This window comes from Podarcis filfolensis, assembly GCF_964270895.1.
Source record: "Podarcis filfolensis genome assembly, chromosome: 4".
Classification (NCBI taxonomy): Eukaryota; Metazoa; Chordata; class Lepidosauria; order Squamata; family Lacertidae; genus Podarcis; species Podarcis filfolensis.
In genome coordinates, this window is record NC_139607.1 from 37287896 (window position 1) to 37307745 (window position 19850).

Genomic DNA, 19850 nt, shown 5'->3' on the forward strand with positions numbered 1-19850 from the left:
CCCATGTCAAAGCCCTAATCTGATTTGAGGTCCTACATCTGCAATTTGCTTTAAAAAAAATATCATCAAATCATGCTATTGTTAATTGCACGAATGGTGTTGCAGCTAATGGATCAGCACCAGTACGTCTGCACTGGGCCAGCGTGGTACAGTTCCAGTTTGTTGTTGCCTGCAAAGAAACATGCAGTTAGAGAGTCTACCTCTTGGGGATGGCTTCTCATTTCCTGTTAGAACAGTTACACTGTGCATGTCGGATTGAGCTGGTAATGAGAACTGTGGGCAGAAGGTTGAAAAGGTGCCTTTGTCTTGTTCTGCATGAGAGAATGTTTCCCTTGTTGTGAGCATTGGATTGTAGGCAAATACAACCTGTGCACTGTAAAAAGAGTTTAAGCATCAAAACGGTGTGTGTGTTTGCTTTTTTTTATAAAAAAAAGAACACCTTTTGGCTTAGCACAAATTATTTCTTTGCGAAGTGTGCATTCTCCTCAAAGTATGTTTGCAAATGACTGCTAGGAGAAGGAGGAGGCCGTTGTAGTTCTTTGTAACCACCCAACATAATCTGGTAAATGGATCCTTCTAAATGGTTAGGCTGGCAAAGCTTTTGGGCAGCGCTGTTTTTAGGGGGGGGGGGTGTCACATTAAGGAGTGTTTAGGTTTTTCTATCATGGCTTCCCTTCCTGCTTTCAGGTTTCTCCCATTCAGCCTTCACATTTGGAATAGAGAGTCATATTAGCCAATCCAACATCAATGGGACACTAGTGCCACCTGCTGCCCTCATCTCCATACTTCAGAAAGGCCTGCAGTATGTGGAAGCAGAGATCAGCATCAATGAGGTGAGTAGCTGTGTTTTCTTATGTGGAGACACACACCACTTGAGGGTGCATATGGAGTACGTTAGAAGAACCTACCTCTTGCCTGTCTCCGTTGACTCTTACCCAAGAGCAAGCCACAGTTTTGAGCTGGAATGGATAACCAGGTGGCATTTGTGCAAGGAATCAATACAGAACAGTAAGAAATTAAGTATATTTGCAGTGCCAGAGGGTTGGAAAAGATTTAGGCCTTACTGAGCAGTTAGATACAATTGCCTTATGTGTCTCTAAGGATAGGAGAGAGCAAGAGCTAAAAATACAAGGGCGGATCCAGGTATCTTCCTGAACAGTAGCCCTCCGTACACCTCCTAGTGGCTGTGCCACCAGCCAAGAAAGAAGGCATTCATGGGCATCATTTGCTAATAAAGGAGAAACAATGATAGCTTTGTGCATCTGGAGTTTCTTTGTAAAGAATGTTTACATTAAATCATTGAAAAGGGCTCTTCCTTTGACTTCTCTTGCTGTTTTAAATTATGCTATCTTAAAAAAGAAGCAGCGCATGTGTAAAGCAGAGAGGCATGGGAAGATGCTGTCTTCCCATCAGATTTCTTCCCTATACTCTGTAGTTCCAAAATTTTCAGATTAGACTTCATCCTGAACAAACACGTCAAGAGGAACCGACAAATGAATTTTGTTATTTTTTTTATAGACGTAGTAGATAGTCGTCACTAGCCATGATGACTGTGTGTGTGAGGCAGTGTGCCTCTGAATACCAGTGGTTGGGAATCGCTAATAGGGAGAGTCCTGCTGCACTCAGCTTCTGCTTATAGGCTTCTCATAGGCACCTAGTTAGCCTCTCTTGTGAAAGAGAAGGCTAGACTGGATGGGCCTTTGGTATTTGCAGTCTTAATTATCGCAGAAGTGAAGGTGAAATGGGGTGAATTTGAGCCTGGGTAGTTCAGTTGCTTAGAGCATGGGACTGATAACTCTTAAGGTTGCAGCTAAGATCCTCTTATGGCACAGCTGTGTATTCCTGCATTGCAGGGGGTTGGACTAGAATGATCCTCAGAGTTCCTTCCAACTCTATGATTCTTTGATCCCAGAATGCCTTTTTAGAGCCAATGCTCTTCTAGGAACCTAGAAAGCTGCCTTATTCTGAGTCAGACCATTGGTCTATGTAGTTCAGTGTTGTCTACAGTGACCAATAGCAGCTTCTCAGCGTCTCTCCCAGATCTGCCTGGGGACGCCATATTACTACTACTACTATTACCAGCATCATCATCATTATTATTATTATTATTATTATTATTATTATTAACCTTCAAAACCACTGCATCAAGGCTATTTACACATAAAAACAATTAAAGTCATTTATAAACACGAAAGCAACAGATACATTTAAGGCAAAACTAAAACCCTAACAAATGGATGCAGTGGTACCTCGGGTTACATACGCTTCAGGTTACATACGCTTCAGGTTACAGACTCTGCTAACCCAGAAATAGTGCTTCAGGTTAAGAACTTTGCTTCAGGTTAAAAACAGAAATCATGCTCCGGCGGCGTGGCAGCAGCAGGAGGCTCCATTAGCTAAAGTGGTGCTTCAGGTTAAGAACAGTTTCAGGTTATGTACGGACCTCCGGAACGAATTAAGTACTTAACCCGAGGTACCACTGTACTTGTGGTAAAGACCCATTTATACAGCTGGGAAAGCCCATCGGAACAAAAAGTACTGCTACTGTTTCTGGAAAGCACAGTTAGTGGGTGCCAGTTGTATCTCAACAAGAATACTCAATCCAGTGCTGTTCCGTCACTGTGTGCTCAGCAGTCCAGAGTGTGGTGATTAAAAACTCGCCAAGAGGCTTCTCTTACAGAAGGTTGTTACAGATGGCTCCGTCACCGTATTCTGCTTGGCATTCTCTTGGGTGTCGCCTGTCCTCTCAGCCTCCTAATTCGTTTTCTTTTCATTTTCCTTCCCCTCCCTCAGGACGGCACAGTGTTTGACGGCAGGCCTATAGAGTCGCTATCGTTGATAGACGCAGTAATGCCTGACGTGGTACAGACTCGGCAGCAGGCTTTGCGGGAGAAATTAGCTCAACAGCAAGCTAGCACGGCACCAGTCACAGCGCCGGCCACCACGGCCACCACAGCTTCTACAGCAACGACAACTGCTGTCCCTCAGCAGAACACACCAAAGAATGGAGAAGCCACTGTGAATGGAGAGGAGAATGGGGCACATGCAATAAGTACGCGTCCTATGGGTGTAGCTCGCGAGTGCCGGATTTTGTGCAACTGCAGCACAACCTTTGGTTTGGGTCTGGGCTCCGAATTCATCACCTTGAGAAGTGCAGTAGTTATTTTTTATGTGGAGCTTCCCTTGGGATTGGTCTGGAAGCTGAAGCTGGTTCAGAATGCTGCTGCCAGGTTTTCGAGGGGAACACCTATTGCATCTTTACTAAGGGAACCGCACTGGCTGCTGATGAGCTGCTGCTCCATGTGCAAGGTCTGGTTGTTAACATATAAAAGCCCTGAACAACTCGGGACCAGGTTCCTGTGGCTGTAGAAAATCTTTGTCCAATACGTTCTGGATTTTTGAAGCCCAGGAAAGGGGACTCCGTAGGCTTTCAAGACAGCTTATATCACCTAGCACAGCTCCTTACCTTTTTGCCTCTGACTAGAAGAATAAATTATGCAGATATGTGTACTTGCATTTAACTTGCATGATTTTATGGAGAACACAAAACTGATACATTATTGGCATGGAATTTCGGTCACCTTGGGGAACAATGTTGATTTATTTAAAAGCACACAGCTCTGAACATGAAGACTCCTTTGAGTTCATGATGCTCAGAAATTGTATGAAGACATGGAGAATAGTTATTCTGCAGCCATTCTTTTGCAGGTTTTCAGGATCATGATACATCCCAACATAGTAGCTGCTTGCTTTCTATTGGGACCAAGATCCCCAAGAATTGCCAGCACTAACCACATGTCTGAGTCCATAAGGATATGCCCGGTTTCCACACCATAGAATAGGCACCAGCACTCTAAAATTAAGTTAGGAAACTTCAACTCCTGCATTTAGTCAGGGACCTCATTCACATGTCCTGGTAAATCACATGAACGTTTTCTCCTCCCTGCTAGCGGGTGGGAGAAACATGCCTGAAATGGGGACCGTGCTTCGCTTTGCTCCAAACAAGCCATGTTTTGCAGCACCGGCTTGTTCTTGACCAGCTTGTTCTTGTTCTTGACATGCTTGTGGTTTGTGTGAGTTAAATTAACTATGATGCCTAGTTTGGATATAACACTACATCAGGGATCATGGTTTGTGTGGGTGGGGATGAGCAAAGTGGCCTAGATTCAGTGTGAACTGGTCTACTGTAGGAAACGGGAAGAGAATCAGACTTTTAATCACAACATCACTGTACTAAAAATATGCATAGTAGTGCACAGCTAGGCAATATAAGGCAGCCACAGGCTTGTCTGTGTTCAAATCCTTCCTCAGTGTTAAGTTCAGTAGATGGGCTTGGGGAAGTGGTCTAACTGAATTTCCCCTAAGTCTCATCCGTTTCTCCTTACTGTTTCTGAGTCAGCTATTTCCCTGTCTTCCCCAACCCCCATTTGGATGTTATATTCCCAGGATTAAAGATTAATTTATTTGGGAATTATCCATGTGTAAATAAAATTTGGCAGTATAACTATGTGTTACTTTTCCCTATAGGATCTCTTGCCATTAATTGCACAGTTTGCAATGTACAGAAGGGAGCAGAAACTAATCACTGTGTGCGGTTTTCATTGTTGTTATAATTAATGTCATCTTATCAGCCGTTCACCCAGATCATGATGTGAAATATGACTTGTTTAAAAAGCCTGTTCTTAAATGTAGAGAGTTACATTTCCTTCTGATCTTGGTAAGGAAAGTGTGTGTTTATGCAGCCAGCATAAAGCAATCAAATAAGTTATACGTTTTTGGAATTAAATGGTTTTGTCCAGTCTTCTCTGTAAATAATTACAGCTAAGAGTAACATGCTGCAAATTTGAAAAAGCAAAACAGAACAAAACTGAAAGGAATAACTAACAGTACGTAATCACTGCCTTACCTCAATGTGTGTATTTTGTCATGCAGATAATCATTCAAAGCCAATGGAAATTGATGGGGATGTTGAAATTCCTTCTAACAAAGCAACAGTTCTCCGGGGTCATGAATCAGAGGTGTTCATCTGTGCCTGGAATCCTGTCAGTGATCTGCTAGCATCAGGGTAAGTTAAAGGGTTAGAACAGCTCTCACTGTATTTAAGTTGCATTCATCTCTAGTCAGTGCTGATTTGGAGCATCAGTAATGTGGATCTCATGTGCCCTCTCTGTATGTCATTGTTATGACAGACATAGTCTTAACACATTGTGGATAATGTGTTCTCTCAAACCAGCTTATAGGAACTTAGGAGGCTGCCCTGTATTGGGTCAGACTGCTTCCTCCATCTTACACCATATTGTCTACTGTGATTGTCAGGGGCTCTCAAGGGTTCTCAGACAGAAAGCCTTTTCCTCTGCCTGTTACCTGAGCCCCCTTTTAAAACATAGCTACTAGCTATGGCCCCAGCATCTAATAAAATCCAACATCTAGTGAATAACTTCCAAGAGAGTAGATTGCCCTTCGTAGTGCATTTTTGTTAGCCTTGTCCTGTCAGGTTTCCAAATACAATTACTACTGCAGTTTTGCTTTACGGTGTTATGGTTAGAAATTGGAAGTTGTGAGATGCTGGAGTTGTTGTTACTCAATTGTTTTTGGTTTCTATATTATTTCATCATGTTGTCGTTGAATGTGCCTTGCGATTATTTTTTGTTGTTGTTGTTGTTAAAGAAAAGCAGTCTATTCGTTCATTGGGTTTTTTGAAAACAACAACATTTCCTGTGTGTGTTAACAAATATACATTCATATCCTGTTCCGTGTGCATGACAAACACATTTCCTCTTGACAGATCTGGTGACTCTACGGCCAGAATATGGAATCTAAATGAGAACAGTAATGGTAGTTCTACTCAGCTCGTCTTGAGGCACTGCATAAGAGAAGGAGGACATGATGTTCCCAGCAATAAGGATGTAACATCGTTGGACTGGAATGTAAGTTGACTGCTAAAACTCTTGAAGGTGTCTGTGAAATGTAGATTGCTATATATATTTTTAAAAAGTTGGTGCTTCCATTCCAACCTGGTGTTATTTTACACTAGCAAAATATCTGTCACCATGATGGATGGAGTGTGCATAGGGGGGATTATATATGATAAGGGGGATCCCCGCACACCAGCTGATCTCTTTCAGGAGGGCTAAGCTACTCAATGACAACGATAAGGAGAACCAGCATTTTTGCCAGAAACACTTTATTTTTCCATGTCATTATGTGTGGCAGTCATCCCCCTACCTAAAAGAAAATAAAAGGTGGGATGAAATGTTTCAAGCTTATATGAGCAGGTAGGTAGAATGATTGTTTTGGAAAGGACAAGCAGTCCTTCCATCAGCTCTGAATACTAACTCCAGTGTAAAAATCTCACAGTGCTTCTGTCATTTATTCAGTCTCGTAGCCTAGTAGTTCTAGTTCCTCTTTGCAAACAAGTGCAAAACATTTAACAGCTCATAAGAAAGCTTTTTAGTCTTTCCATGCTGTTACTTTATGCTTGCTCCTTGATAGACTTTGATTTAGCAAATCTTCAATCTAAGAAATAGGACTTGCTCACCACGCCCTCCCCATTCCCATGACTTACCCCTTAAGATTCAAAAATATTTTATTGTCCTTTTGTCAGAGGCCTGCATCATTGGGGAACCTGCCAAGGGTCCTGGAGCTCCGAAGAGCCTATTACTAGCCAACCCAAGGCTGCTGCTGCTGCCCATCCTTCACCTCTCCTCCAGCCATGCCTCTGGGCGTATTATAGTGGCGAGTGGTTTTGACTCCAGTCTGCTCTGACACCATGTTGGATTACCCAAAATGCAATACTGTAGTTGAGTTTGGTCAGATATTGCATTCTGGGTAACTTAACTTGGCAAGTGGCCACTGCAGATTAGGTCTGAGCACCAGCTTGGCTCCCATTCAAAAGCACCACCAATGGCCATCACTGAAACATGTCCAGGGGGTCGGGTGGGATGGGGTGAGGTGAGGTGAATGAATGAATGAATGGCAGCTGCACTGTGGTGGGAACCGGCGGGGAGCCTGGTTGATGTCAAGTGAGGGTCTTATCATTGGCACCATGCTCAGGTGCCCCCCCCCCCGGTCCCTTGCTAAATAATGACTTTTGCATCACTGTTCTTGAACTGAAGCATAACAAATTTATTATTAAAATACACAAGAGAATAGACTTCATCATGTGGTTGGTATACAGCTGGGGGGGGGGGAGTACAGTATCCATTTAAGAAGCATCAATTTACCTGCCTTTTGCATGGCGAGTAGTCAACAGTTTGTTAAATACTTCTGCAACATTAACTTGGTGAACCAGGAGCACACTTATTTGGTTAGGCAGTTGGAGCCCTCTTTGTTTATTTATGTGCAAAGTGTTGTGATGTCTTTTATGAGGCAAAGATAAATAGTGTAACGAACTTTTAATTTGCAAAAACAATGCAAGAGTTGTGCAGTGCCTCATTTGGAGTAAAAGATTTATGCTGCCTCTAAGACAAACTCAGCCAAAACAAATAGGTTTGTAAGATAAAAGGTTTCCTTGCTTTGCAGTGTTTACTGCCGTCTGCAAATGAATCAGGTCTCCCACTTGCAAAATCACGTATGCCTCTTCCCAGCGCAGTGAAAATCTAGTTTGTATCCTGTTGTTATCTGTCCTCTTTGCTGTATGTCATGCATAAAAATGCAGATAGCTCCACACTTGCCATCCTCTTTTCCGCACTATGGAATAAATTTTCTGCAAAACATTCTAAAGCTCCCGGGGGTTGTGGCAGACAAGGATGTTTTCTAATCTTAAACTCCAGAGCTCCAGAAGAAGGAGCAGAAGTGTGAATGACATGAATGCAAACAATAGGACTGGGAAATGAGCCGTATGGCTGTAGCTGCACTATTAAAAATATGAGGAAATCGTTATGCATAGCATCCTATCCCAATTGTTATTCTCCACCAATAAATAGACAAAGCTCCCCCCCCCACCACCATGGATTGTAAAAAAAATGTGCTCTTAGTCACCAATCAAAAGTATAGAAATAAAAAATAGTATTAATAAATGTAGTGTATTATATCTATGATACCTGCAGCAACTACATAAGGTGGACCAATGTGATTTTCCCCATATTACCGGCGGGGGTAGTAGCTGAAGCTAGGAGTTAGTGGCTTGGCCAAGGGCCACTGAACAGGAAGCTTTGAGAAGCAGATCCATAATAATAATTTTTTATTTATACCCCACACTCCCCAGCCAAGACCGGGCTCAGGCCGGCTAACAACCAATAATAAAAACAAGTTGATTAAAATACAATTTAAAAGATTAAGATACAACATTAAAACATTAGGATGCAGCCTCTTCACAGGAGGAGAAAGGAAAAACAAAGAGGGTGAGGGAATCAAACTGATTTTAAGCCAAAGGTGGAACAAGTCGGTCTTACAGGCCCTGCAGAAAGAAATCAGATCCAGCAGGGCCCTGGTCTCATGAGACAGGGTGTTCCACCAGGCCGGAGCCAGTGTTGAGAAGGCCCTGGCTCTGGTTGAGGCTGATCTAACTTCCTTAGGGCCCGGGACCTCTAGGGTGTTGCTATATATGGACCTTAAGGTCCTCCGTGGGGCATACCGGGAGAGGCGGTATGAATCATTTGTGGTTCTGCTTTTCAAGCTTATTGTGCAACTTAAGGATGGAGAGGTTCCTCATATGCCCTCTGGCTTATGGGTTCCAGATGCATTAGGAGTATTTCCCTTTCCTTTGCATGTTCTACCAGTAGTGTGATCCACTCTTGCATTCATTCATTCATTCATGTTTGCTTGCTTCCACCTACATTCCAAGTCACGTGAAACATTCCAAATCATAGCTGAGCTTCTTTGTTGAACGAGAGCTTTCTGGTGCACCGTGTTAAACACCAAGGCACCAACTTATTCTCTTACATGTGGCACGCAGGAGAGAAAGCACACAGCATGTGCATGTGAGTTGCTTTCTTTACTTACACTGTTAACCCTCATTTCTTCCAAAGAGCTTGAGGCGGCAAACACAGTTCCTTCCCTCCCCATTTTATCCTCACATCCAATGTGTGAGGTAGGCTAGGCTGAGATGTAAGTCACTAGAACCAAAGTCAGCTTGTGAGCTTTAAGGCTAAAGGGGAATTTGAACATAGGTGAAGTATAAAATGTTTGAAACAATGGCCAAGCTTGCACTGAACAAATGTGTGGGTTCTCGGAACGAGTATCACAGTCCCTTTGCTCCTCTCCTTACTGCCACTGTTCTACCCAGGCCTAAACCATGGCTTGGCTTAGCATTATATCCAAACCTGAGGTCATGGTATATCTCACTTTGGATAAACCACCATCTATAACCAAGGATTGTTCTTAGTTTGTTGCTGCTTGCACTTTGTCTGCGGCCTACAAGTCCCCCTCTTTTGAACTATATAGCTCTACTTTTCTACATATTAGTTTACATATGAATGTTCACACTTGACGAATGCAACATCAGGTGATGGCTTGCATGTGTGAAATAGCTATTACAGAACAAATGCCACAGGCAGGAGTTACCGTATTTTTCGCTCTGTAAGATGCACATTTTCCCCTCCAAAAATTAAGGGGAAATGTGTGTGCATCTTATGGAGTGAATGCAGGCTCCTTGACTTCAGCGATAGCAACGCGAAGCCTACGGAGCACAGTGGGAACTCCCGCTGTGCTCCAGAGGCTTCGGGTTGCCTTCACTGAAGGCGAAGGCAATGTGGGAGAGGGAGAGCTGCACAGCGCCCCTTCAGCTAAGCGGGAAGAGAAATGGAAGGGGCTCCGTTTCTCCTGCCGCTTCGCAGGAGCACCGCGCAGAGAGGGGGAGAATTTCTTTTCTTGTTCTCCCCCTCTAAAACAAGGTGCGTCCTATGGTCAGGTGCATCCTATAGGGCGAAAATACGGTATATATCACTTGAAATGATAGCAAACATATTTTAAAATAAGCATCGTAACACATATTTGTATGTGAACTTGGGGAAATGGGCTTTTATTCCTGGCCGTTTCCACTTGAAATACTTTAGCCTTCAAGAATCTGATGCTCCCAGATACTCCGCACTTCGTTCAGTTCAGATGAGGTCTCAGTTAGGCAATTATCACCTCCTCAAGTTGCCAGTTGTGAAAAAACAAGCCTCCCCAGAACATCAGTTATTGGGTGGCCTATAGATTGTATGCATTCATGTCTGTATGAATGAATGAATGCATAAAATAAGTAAGTGTTGGTTTCTTGTGTGTAAAGCACTGAACTGTAAAGCACTTTAGGAAGTGCTTATTACATAGTCAAGAAGCAATGAAGACTCTTAATGAAGTCATCTTTCAGTTGTTCAAAGGATAAAGTAAATGAAATTAATGGTTGTAATGATCAAAATTAATTGGGACTTTTGTATCAGTAAATATACACACACAGCTTTATTGCAGTCCCTAGACACAAAATACACAGTGCAGCGGAACAGTCTTGCTAGCCAACAGAAGGGCTTTAGCCCATATTTCTAATTCTTACTGCCTCCGAGAGGAATAAAGTAAATATATGTAAAAGTTCCATTGAAGCTGTTCTGTTCTCTGCTCTGTTCTTTTCTCAGGAAAAAGGGAGGAATATAGATATGTTGACATGTTTGGCAGGGTAAGGGAAGGAAATCTCTCAGCTCAGCTAAAATACCTCATAAAAATAATTATGTCACAATTTTGTTTCTTAGCGGTTTAATTGTTCTGACAGTGCAATGCTGCTTTAGCCGTCTTTGTTTCCATCTAGGTGCCAGGAGTGCCAGGCTTTAATTTTGGGTACAATCCAGTAATGATGCTTGCTCTAGCTCAGTGGAGCACCTAGTTTTGCTTGCTTTTGAAAACTCAGGGTTTGAAGGACGAGTTAGTGGGTTGTAGCTGACTCAGGATATTGTGTGCCTCCTGCAAAAAACACAATTTGATTCTCTTTGTTAACATCCCTATAGACCGATGGAACGCTGTTGGCTACAGGATCATATGATGGTTTTGCAAGAATATGGACAGAAGATGGTAAGATTTATAACGGTATCTGTTTCCAAATAATTAGATGTTTTGTACTGCTGAATTATTTCAACTCCCAAGCTATTTGAAGGAGCTAACTATTGTCTTTCATACTTTGCAGGAAATCTTGCAAGCACCTTAGGTCAACATAAAGGGCCCATCTTTGCTCTGAAGTGGAACAAAAAGGGAAATTACATCTTAAGTGCTGGAGTTGATAAAGTAAGTGTTGAGGTGCATAGCTTGCAAGTATAGAATAGCTCTTGGGAATTCAGCAAAATTTTATTTCTGCTCATCTGCGGGGGGAAGTGTTTTGGAAAGCCTAGATTTCATCAAATTGAGTGATTGCTTTCTTAAGGGATAGTAAATCTGTTACATGTGCAGCCTGCCTTGAAACAGGCTGCTTGTTTGCTTGTATGGCATAATTAGTTCTCCTCTTCAACGTTGCCAGAGGTTTTTCATGCACGTGTGTATGTGCATTTGTACACATCTGTTTTTCCCAGTGCCTAAAAATATGTCACAGGAAAATATCAGGTATACTGATAGTGGATTCATTCTCAAAGTGTGGATTCTGGTGTAGTTCAAATTGCATTATCTACACATTGAGAGGAAGGTATCAGCAGACTTGAGGCAACCTCAAACACATAGGAATGGATCCAAATAATTAGTTTCCTGCAGGACTGCTTGAAGTAGAGAGACCATTACTCACTCCATTGCGTTGCTTAGAAATGGATGGTTAGAAACAGAGTGTTACTTGTCGCAAAGTGTAAGATCTAAACTTTATTTTTCAAGAGGGGCCTAATCCTCAGCGCAATATGTTGTGAAGTTACTTGGGGCTTCTGCAAATCTTCTTCTTATATAAACCTTGAGATTTTACAAGCTTACCTACCTTTTCGATTATGTAGAGGAAAATCAAGGACCTGATCTAAATCATATGACCAGTTCTGCTGCAGCGTCTGTAGCATCAATCTCGATTGTGATGCAAACATTACCATGTCTCCGTTATTGGCTATCAATTTCAGGTTGTGGAGGCATCATAAAATTCACCTAAACACATGCTGGATGTTATAAGGACCACCTGTCAACACAACACTGCAGTTTACAGGAGGCTTAATACACCATCATTTGTGGTGTGAATCTGAGAGATTTGCTCAACTGAAGAAATTTTTATTTGGTCTACTTACTGAAACATTTTTTGACTCAGGCTGATAATCTTCCCCTGTGTAATAAGGACAGATTATCTATGTTAGATTTTCTTATTTGTGTTGTATTAGAACAAATGCGTTTTTTGACTAAAATTTTCAGCAGTCAACAACAATGTGTTTCATAGTGAAACCTGCTTTTCTTCGGAACTGAATGTGTGTCTTTTTCTCCCTATCTGCCCCCACCAACATAGACGACAATAATTTGGGATGCTCATACAGGAGAAGCTAAACAGCAGTTCCCTTTCCACTCAGGTAAGGCTAATTAGCCGTCCATGTATTTCTTTAAACATTTTAATTTTAGCAAAAGGCAAGGCAGCTTAAGCTTTCGCAATTAAGACACAAATCACAATAAATCAGTTGATCATTAAGTAATTCAGAAAAGGTCTCCTATACTTTCACACAGCAGCAATCATCTCTGAAAAGACAATCATTTCCATAGCCTGGCTGATTGTTCCTGCGTGATAGATGGAACCAAGGACAGGACATCATCTTGGAATTATGCTTTGGTGGGAACCAAAGACAACTTTGAGAGAACACTTTTGGATTCCTGCCTTTTGTCGCTGAAAAATGTCACTGAAGCTTTCATGACCACTCCACCATAGTCTTCAAGATCCCGCCATATTTTACTGTATGAAAATACAGTACTGCCGTGTCTTTAGTTTTTGTAGGCACATCAGTTGCGTTTTTGTGAAACAGCTTGTGCCCAAGATGTGCTCTGTGCATCAGGACAAATATGTGTAAAAATTGTTATGTTATTTGAAAGCCCTTGTGTGCATTTTTTTTGGAATTTTAGCAGGTTCTCTTTTTCCTGGGTGAATCCAACCTAGGAAGCTTAATCAATAGATTATTGAGAGAGATGGAATGGGAATCTTGGGAATCTTGGTGCATGCTTATCACTGCACCCCAACACATTGGTATTATGCGGGTGTTCCTGGGATGCTGTTCCTGACTTTGCGGGGGTACTAGAATCAAAGTGCCAGTCATTATATGGAAGTGGGAAAGGAGCCTTGTCTATTTGCTTCTTTGCAAGATGTCCTCATGTTGCCTCTCTCTGGTTCCCCTTTTGCAGCCCCTGCTCTGGATGTAGACTGGCAGAACAACACTACTTTTGCATCCTGCAGCACGGACATGTGCATACATGTATGCAGACTAGGCTGTGATCGTCCAGTCAAAACTTTTCAAGGCCATACGGTGAGTTTACATGGCCCTTGTAACCTATTGCAATTCCTGCTGTGACCATTGGAACATTTCAAGGGTGATATATATATATATATATATATATATGAGAATGAATCATCCTCCGCCTCTTCTTTCTATTAAGTGTGTTTTGCTGTTCTTAAGAACAAATGCAAATGAAGCATTGCAAGAAAACAAGACTTTGATGATGACAAATGCAGGATGATAAAGTCCTTGCGACAAACTCATCTGTACACTTACTTGGGAGGAAGCTCCATGAAGGTTAATGGGATTGACTTTTAAGTAAACCTGCATAGGATTGTGTTGTAATGAATTCTTATTGGTGAGTAGTTTTCCCTTCTCAAATGGCAGAAGGAAAATGATTTTAGGTTACCTGCTTGAGGGAGGAGTTGTTCAGCAGTAAAGCAGATGTTTTGCATGAACCAGGTCCCATCTTCAATCCCTGGCATCTCCAAGCAGATACAATAATGACTTTTTTTCTGGAGTCCTGGAAAGCCATTGTCAGTCAGCACAGATAATACTGAGCTAAATGGACCAATTGTTTGACTTGACTTGGTATCAGGCAATTCCCCCTAGGAGGACTTGTTCTCTCGTGCAAATAAAACTGAAAGAAGGCAGCAAACTATACTTTAATCCTATAAATTAGTCTCTATAAATCTGTTTAGCTAATGAGATATCATTTCTGTTGTTTCAAGAATGAAAGAACCAAACCAATAATTTTAACATGCAATAGTTTATTTGTTGCTGTTATAAATTAAACCCAGATGGCCCTCTTCTGGATAAAAAGGTACAGTGCAGTTTGATACAGAATTGCAACCAATTTAATTATTTTTAAATTTCAGAATGAGGTCAATGCTATCAAATGGGATCCTTCTGGGATGCTTCTAGCGTCGTGCTCAGATGATATGACATTAAAGGTAATTCTGGCTGAAGCCTTTGGAACATATATTAAAGAACTGTTGCTGCAAATACTGTATGAAATGTTAGCCTTTATTTACGTTTTTCGAAGGGACGCGGGTGGCGCTGTGGGTAAAACCTCAGTGCCTAGGACTTGCCGATCGTATGGTCGGCGGTTCGAATCCCCGCGGCGGGGTGAGCTCCCGTCGTTCGGTCCCAGCTCCTGCCCACCTAGCAGTTCGAAAACACATCAAAGTGCAAGTAGATAAATAGGGACCGCTTTATAGCGGGAAGGTAAACGGCGTTTCCGTGTGCTGCGCTGGTGCTGGCTCGCCAGCTGCAGCTTCGTCACGCTGGCCACGTGACCTGGAAGTGTCTTTGGATGGCGCCAGCTCACGGCCTCTAGAGCGAGATGAGCGCGCAACCCTAGAGTCGGACACGACTGGCCCGTATGGGCAGGGGTACCTTTACCTTTACCTATTTACATTTTTCAGTTCTGTTTCTTAAATGCATGCATATTTCTTGGTGAGCTCTTCTGTAACTGGAGAAGATATTTCAATGTGCAGATTTTATTCCCCTCTGATTTTGTATAGATTTGGAGTATGAAGCAAGATGTGTGTGTACATGACCTTCAGGCACATAACAAAGAGATTTATACTATCAAATGGAGTCCGACGGGACCAGGGACCAACAACCCAAACTCTAATATTATGTTGGCAAGGTAAAAACGAAACAGTTTTACGCATGCTCAAATAAACAGAAAAGTTTTTCTTAGTTTTGTTAACTATGTGTATAGGGATTCTTTCATTTGTATCCCACCCATCCTACAAGGTGTTTAGGGATGCCGGTGGTGCTGTGATCTAAACCTTGGGCTTGCCGATCAGAAGGTCGGCCGTTCGAATCCCCGCGACAGAGTGAGCTCCCTTTGCTCTGTCCCAGCTCCTGCTAACCTAGCAGTTCGAAAGCATACCAGTGCAAGTAGATAAATAGGTACCACTGCTGCAGGAAGGTAAACAGTGTTTCCATGCACTCTGGTTTCCATCAATGTCTCGTTGCGCCAGAAGCGATTTGGTCATGCTGGCCACATGACCCGGAAAGCTGTCTGTGGACAAACGCCGGCTTCCTTGGCTTGAAAGCGAGATGAGCGCCACAATCCCATAGTTGCCTTTACTGGACTTGGCCATCTAGGGGTCCTTGACCATTTTTGTACCTTTTACAAGGTGTTTGGGAGGTCCATACATGGGTCCTCCTCTTTTTATCCTCATAACCTACCTTATGAGGTAGGTTAGTTATGGGTCACCTGGTCAAGTCCATAGCTAAATTGAGATTGGAACACCAAGTTTACTCCCTCCCCCCCAAACCCCCCCTCAAATACTGACAATCAGCAGTTAAAGTGGGGAGTTGAGATCAAATTAAATGTTTCTCTATGAGCCTAAAAAACCTTACACTGGCCGTGCTCATGCAGAATGATGTATGGGTACTTGCAGTTGCGTGCGGTGAAATTTTTCATAAACGAACAGTTAGGGCCAGAGGGGCCAGCTTGTGTGGGTGATTGGAGGGGTTGTGGGGTTGACATCACATGTGTGAGCATCACGCCTCCTTCCTAAGCTAGGCAGAAGCTTCCCGGGCTTTGCGAAGGAGGCGCCAGGGGGACACTTAGGGGACTAGGCTAGTCCCCCTAGTCCACTGACCGCACGCCACTTGCGCAAAGAAGAAAATGTTCTGAAGTTTGCTAGAACCTTGACAACGCTCGGTATGTGAAACCTTCTGCTGTTGCCTGTCTCCCACAGTGCTTCATTCGACTCTACTGTTCGGTTGTGGGACGTCGAAAGAGGAGTCTGCACTCACATGTTAACCAAACATCAAGAGCCTGTCTACAGCGTAGCTTTTAGTCCTGACGGAAAATACTTGGCCAGTGGCTCCTTTGACAAGTGTGTCCATATATGGAACACTCAGGTATGGAAATTTCACACCCAGGTGATGAGGAAACGGCTTGGATAGAATGTTAACCAAAATAAAGTTTGTCTGTAATACTGTTTGCCAGGGTTAGGCAGCTTCAGGTCCGGAAGCTGAACAGAGCCGTACAGTTATCTTTATTGTGACTCTGGGAGCTTCCCCACAGTCCTCCCTCCTGTTTTGCTTGGCTGGAATGTGGCCTTGAACTCTGAGCATGGTTTTCGCGTGTCTGGACGGAGGATGGAGAGGGGTGTGTGCAGAAGCTAGCCTGCTCAAAGCAAAAATTCACAATTGTGGCTCTATCTGCTTTTTCCTCCAGCCCCACCCGCTGCTGGCATATGCGGTCCCCTACCCTTGCTACATGGGTTAAACCACAGAGCCTAGGACTTGCCGATCAGAAGGTCGGTGGTTCAAATCCCCGTGACGGGGTGAGCTCCCGTTGTTCGGTCCCTGCTCCTGCCAATCTAGCAGTTCGAAAGCACGTCAAAGTGCAAGTAGATAAATAGGTACCGCTCTGGCGGGAAGGTAAACAGCGTTTCCGTGTGCTGCTCTGGTTCACCAGAAGCGGCTTAGTCATGCTGGCCACTTGACCTAGAAGCTGTCTGCGGACAAACGCCAGCTCCCTCGGCCTATAGAGCGAGATGAGCGCGCAACCCCAGAGTCGGTCACGACTGGACCTAATGGTCAGGGGTCCCTTTACCTTTACCCTTGCTATATGCACCAAAGACAACAAAGAGCTTTAAACATATTTATTATGGCACAAGTTGTGGCAGGTGTGGGGAGAGAGAATTGCAAAGCGGGACTAGAAATTCCGTGACAGTGCAAGAGAGTTTTGTGTTCCTTAACTACGCACGAAATGTGCATGCAGTCTAACCCAAAGATTAAAATATCTAATCGGAGTGGGTGTGAGCTACTCCAAATTGGGGCGGGGGGAGTGAATTGGCAAAATGAGAGTCAGTGTTGCACCAGAAGCACCCAGAGAGAGACGCATTGCTTCCCGTAGCGGACAAGACACTTGCAGTCGCTATTGAGCAAAGTTACTCACGCAAGTACAGCCCTGTTACATCAGATGTTATAAAACTTAATTAAAAGGCAGTTCTTCACATTTTTACTGGCCAGATGTTTCAGATTATAGAGCTGTAGGAAGACAGTCCACGGTACCAAAATGAAGCTTTATTGACAATAAAGAATTCTCATAGTACTAGTGATCCTGTGGCATCAACATGTTGTTGTCAAGGAAGGAGGTGTATGTGGTATTCTGTATGTCCACATTGTGCACGGAAGGGAGCTCCAGCCTGGGTGAAAATAGATTCCTTCCACCATACAGCTATGAGGGGTTTTTCCCCCCAGGGGGAGCGTTCTTTTGTGCTAATACAAGCTGTTCCCTGCCCGCCCCAAAACCCATATAGCAGTGCATGGAGGGAAGGAATGGACCTTCTGTCTTCATATACTTCTGTACCTATGGCAATTGGGCTTTCTTTAACCTGAAATCAAAGAGTGAAAGACAGAGATATAGCTCTATGCTACATACTGAGCATGGTGCAGCCTTTGCCAACCTGGTGTTCAGCTGGTGTTTGGGACTACAACTCCCATGTGCTAGCTAGGGATGATGGGAGTTGTAGTCCAGAACATCTGGAGGGCACCAGGTTGGCAAAGGCTGGCATAATGTATATAGTTTGGCCATAAGAGTAGTTCAATGTAGTGCAACCACTTTCAGCTTCGTCCAACTTTCTGTTAAAAGCTGAGAAACAGCTGCCTCTGCATACAAAGTTATATGTGCTCTCTTTTACACACACACACACACACACACACACACACACACACACACACAACAAACAAACAGCTATGAGCCTTAGAAAGAGGCCTGCGTGTCCTTGGCATTTGTTGACACAACTCTTAGGAAGATTCGGATGATCTTACCCAGTGATACCGTCTAGAAGTTATACATCAGGGACGGATCCATGTAGAACCCTATGTGACAGAATCCATTTCTGCCCCTAAAGGAGGACAGGAAGCAGATATATTATGGGTTAGGAAAAGATGTTTCATCTAGGAAAATCTGCCATTGCTCTTCCACCATGAACCGAGTGGGGAGGGCAGCGTAGAAGCATGTGGGCACAGCACTCATTCCCAGCTTCATAAACCATAGTTGCATCTGAACCAGGGCATTATATTCTCCATATATTTGGAATATAATGCCCTGGTTCAGATGTAACTATGGTTTATGAAGCTGGAAATGAGCTGTGCCTGCATGTTTCTATGCTGACTCTCCCCCTCCCCAATATCATGGATTTGACCTTTTCATTGTCAACAGCAGTGCCAGGGAGCACACACTCAGGGGTAATTGTCTGAGTTCACATGCCAGTGGTGCATAGCTGTCAACGTTTCCCTTTTTTTAAGGGAAACGTTAGGGAAGCTTTTAATGTTTGATGTATTACTGTATTTTAATATTTGGTTGGAAGCTGCCCAGAGTGGCTGGGGAAGCCCAGCCAGATGGGCAGGGTATAAATAATAAATTATTATTATTATTATTATTATTATTATTATTATTATTATTATTGGATTCCTCGCAAGAAAAGGGAAAAGTTTACAGCTATGCAGTGGTGGTGGGGAGCCTGTGGCAGAAGTAGGCGGGGCAATGGATTTGTCTCTTATCTTTCCTCTACCTTTCAAACCATGCAAAAGCCTGAGGTTTACTGGTATGCACACACACTCAACCCCAGAAAGCAAAATGCATTGTTGCAGCCCAAGGAAACATTCCAGCAAGGCAAAACCTCTCAAGGAGGACCTGCACAAGAGCCAGTGAGAGATGTGGCATGGAAAGAGAGGGCAGTGTGTGTGTGTGTGCGTGTGTGCGCGCACGCGCAGCCTGAGAGTCGAGTCTCAAGGACCAGATAGGGCTGCATTTGGGCCTGAAGTTTCGAGCTCTCGATCCAAGCATAATTCGCATGTATTTCTTAGAAACCTTGGGGAAACACACACACACAATGCAGAGCAAGAAATATCTGCTGCCTGAATAATAATGATGTTAGTGATGATTTGTTTATTATTATTTTTGTAGAATGGAACTCTAGTACATAGCTACAGAGGCACTGGGGGAATATTTGAAGTCTGCTGGAATGCTAAAGGAGACAAAGTGGGGGCTAGTGCATCAGATGGATCGGTGAGTCTTTTCAGACTTCATTTTCAGTGATTGTTCCTATCCCATAAATGAGCATAGTTCCCATGTTGTTAAAACTGTCTTCCCCCCATGATAAGATGAGAGATCTGTGAGTTAGTGAGCAGTATCCAGAGGCATTTAAGTGCACTCACATCTCCATATGTCCTCTGAGCAAGGAACACCATTTGGTCTGATTTCATCCTCTTGAAACATCCTGCAGAGCTTTTTGTAGCTGGGAGACTTAACAGATCCATGAAGTACCCTTTAATGTCTTAGCTTAAGCTCTTGATGGTGTTTTATAACAGATGGCAGAAGCAGTGATATGTAAGAATGCTGCTACTCCGTTGTATGCTTTCTCCAAGGACCAAATGGACTCCCAAGATTATTGCATTATTTCACATGCTGAGGATCCTTCTCATGAGTGTGTGTTTTAGGAGTATACATTTTCTTCTCCAGCATGCAGAGAG

The 19850-nt window shown here is 43.3% G+C and overlaps 1 protein-coding gene across 4 annotated transcripts in view; it reads left to right on the top strand.

Moving 5' to 3' along the window:
- TBL1X (transducin beta like 1 X-linked) overlaps positions 1–19850 on the top strand; it is a 135756-nt gene that overhangs the window by 113196 nt on the left and 2710 nt on the right. For all 4 annotated transcript variants that reach the window (XM_083612155.1, XM_083612154.1, XM_083612153.1 and 1 more), the window contains 12 exons: positions 688–833; positions 2794–3052; positions 4933–5065; positions 5786–5927; positions 10917–10980; positions 11093–11190; positions 12365–12425; positions 13243–13364; positions 14213–14287; positions 14861–14988; positions 16058–16223; positions 19285–19386. In XM_083612155.1, coding sequence (XP_083468281.1) covers positions 688–833; positions 2794–3052; positions 4933–5065; positions 5786–5927; positions 10917–10980; positions 11093–11190; positions 12365–12425; positions 13243–13364; positions 14213–14287; positions 14861–14988; positions 16058–16223; positions 19285–19386 — 1496 coding nt within the window. The remainder of the gene's footprint in view (positions 1–687; positions 834–2793; positions 3053–4932; positions 5066–5785; positions 5928–10916; positions 10981–11092; positions 11191–12364; positions 12426–13242; positions 13365–14212; positions 14288–14860; positions 14989–16057; positions 16224–19284; positions 19387–19850) is intronic.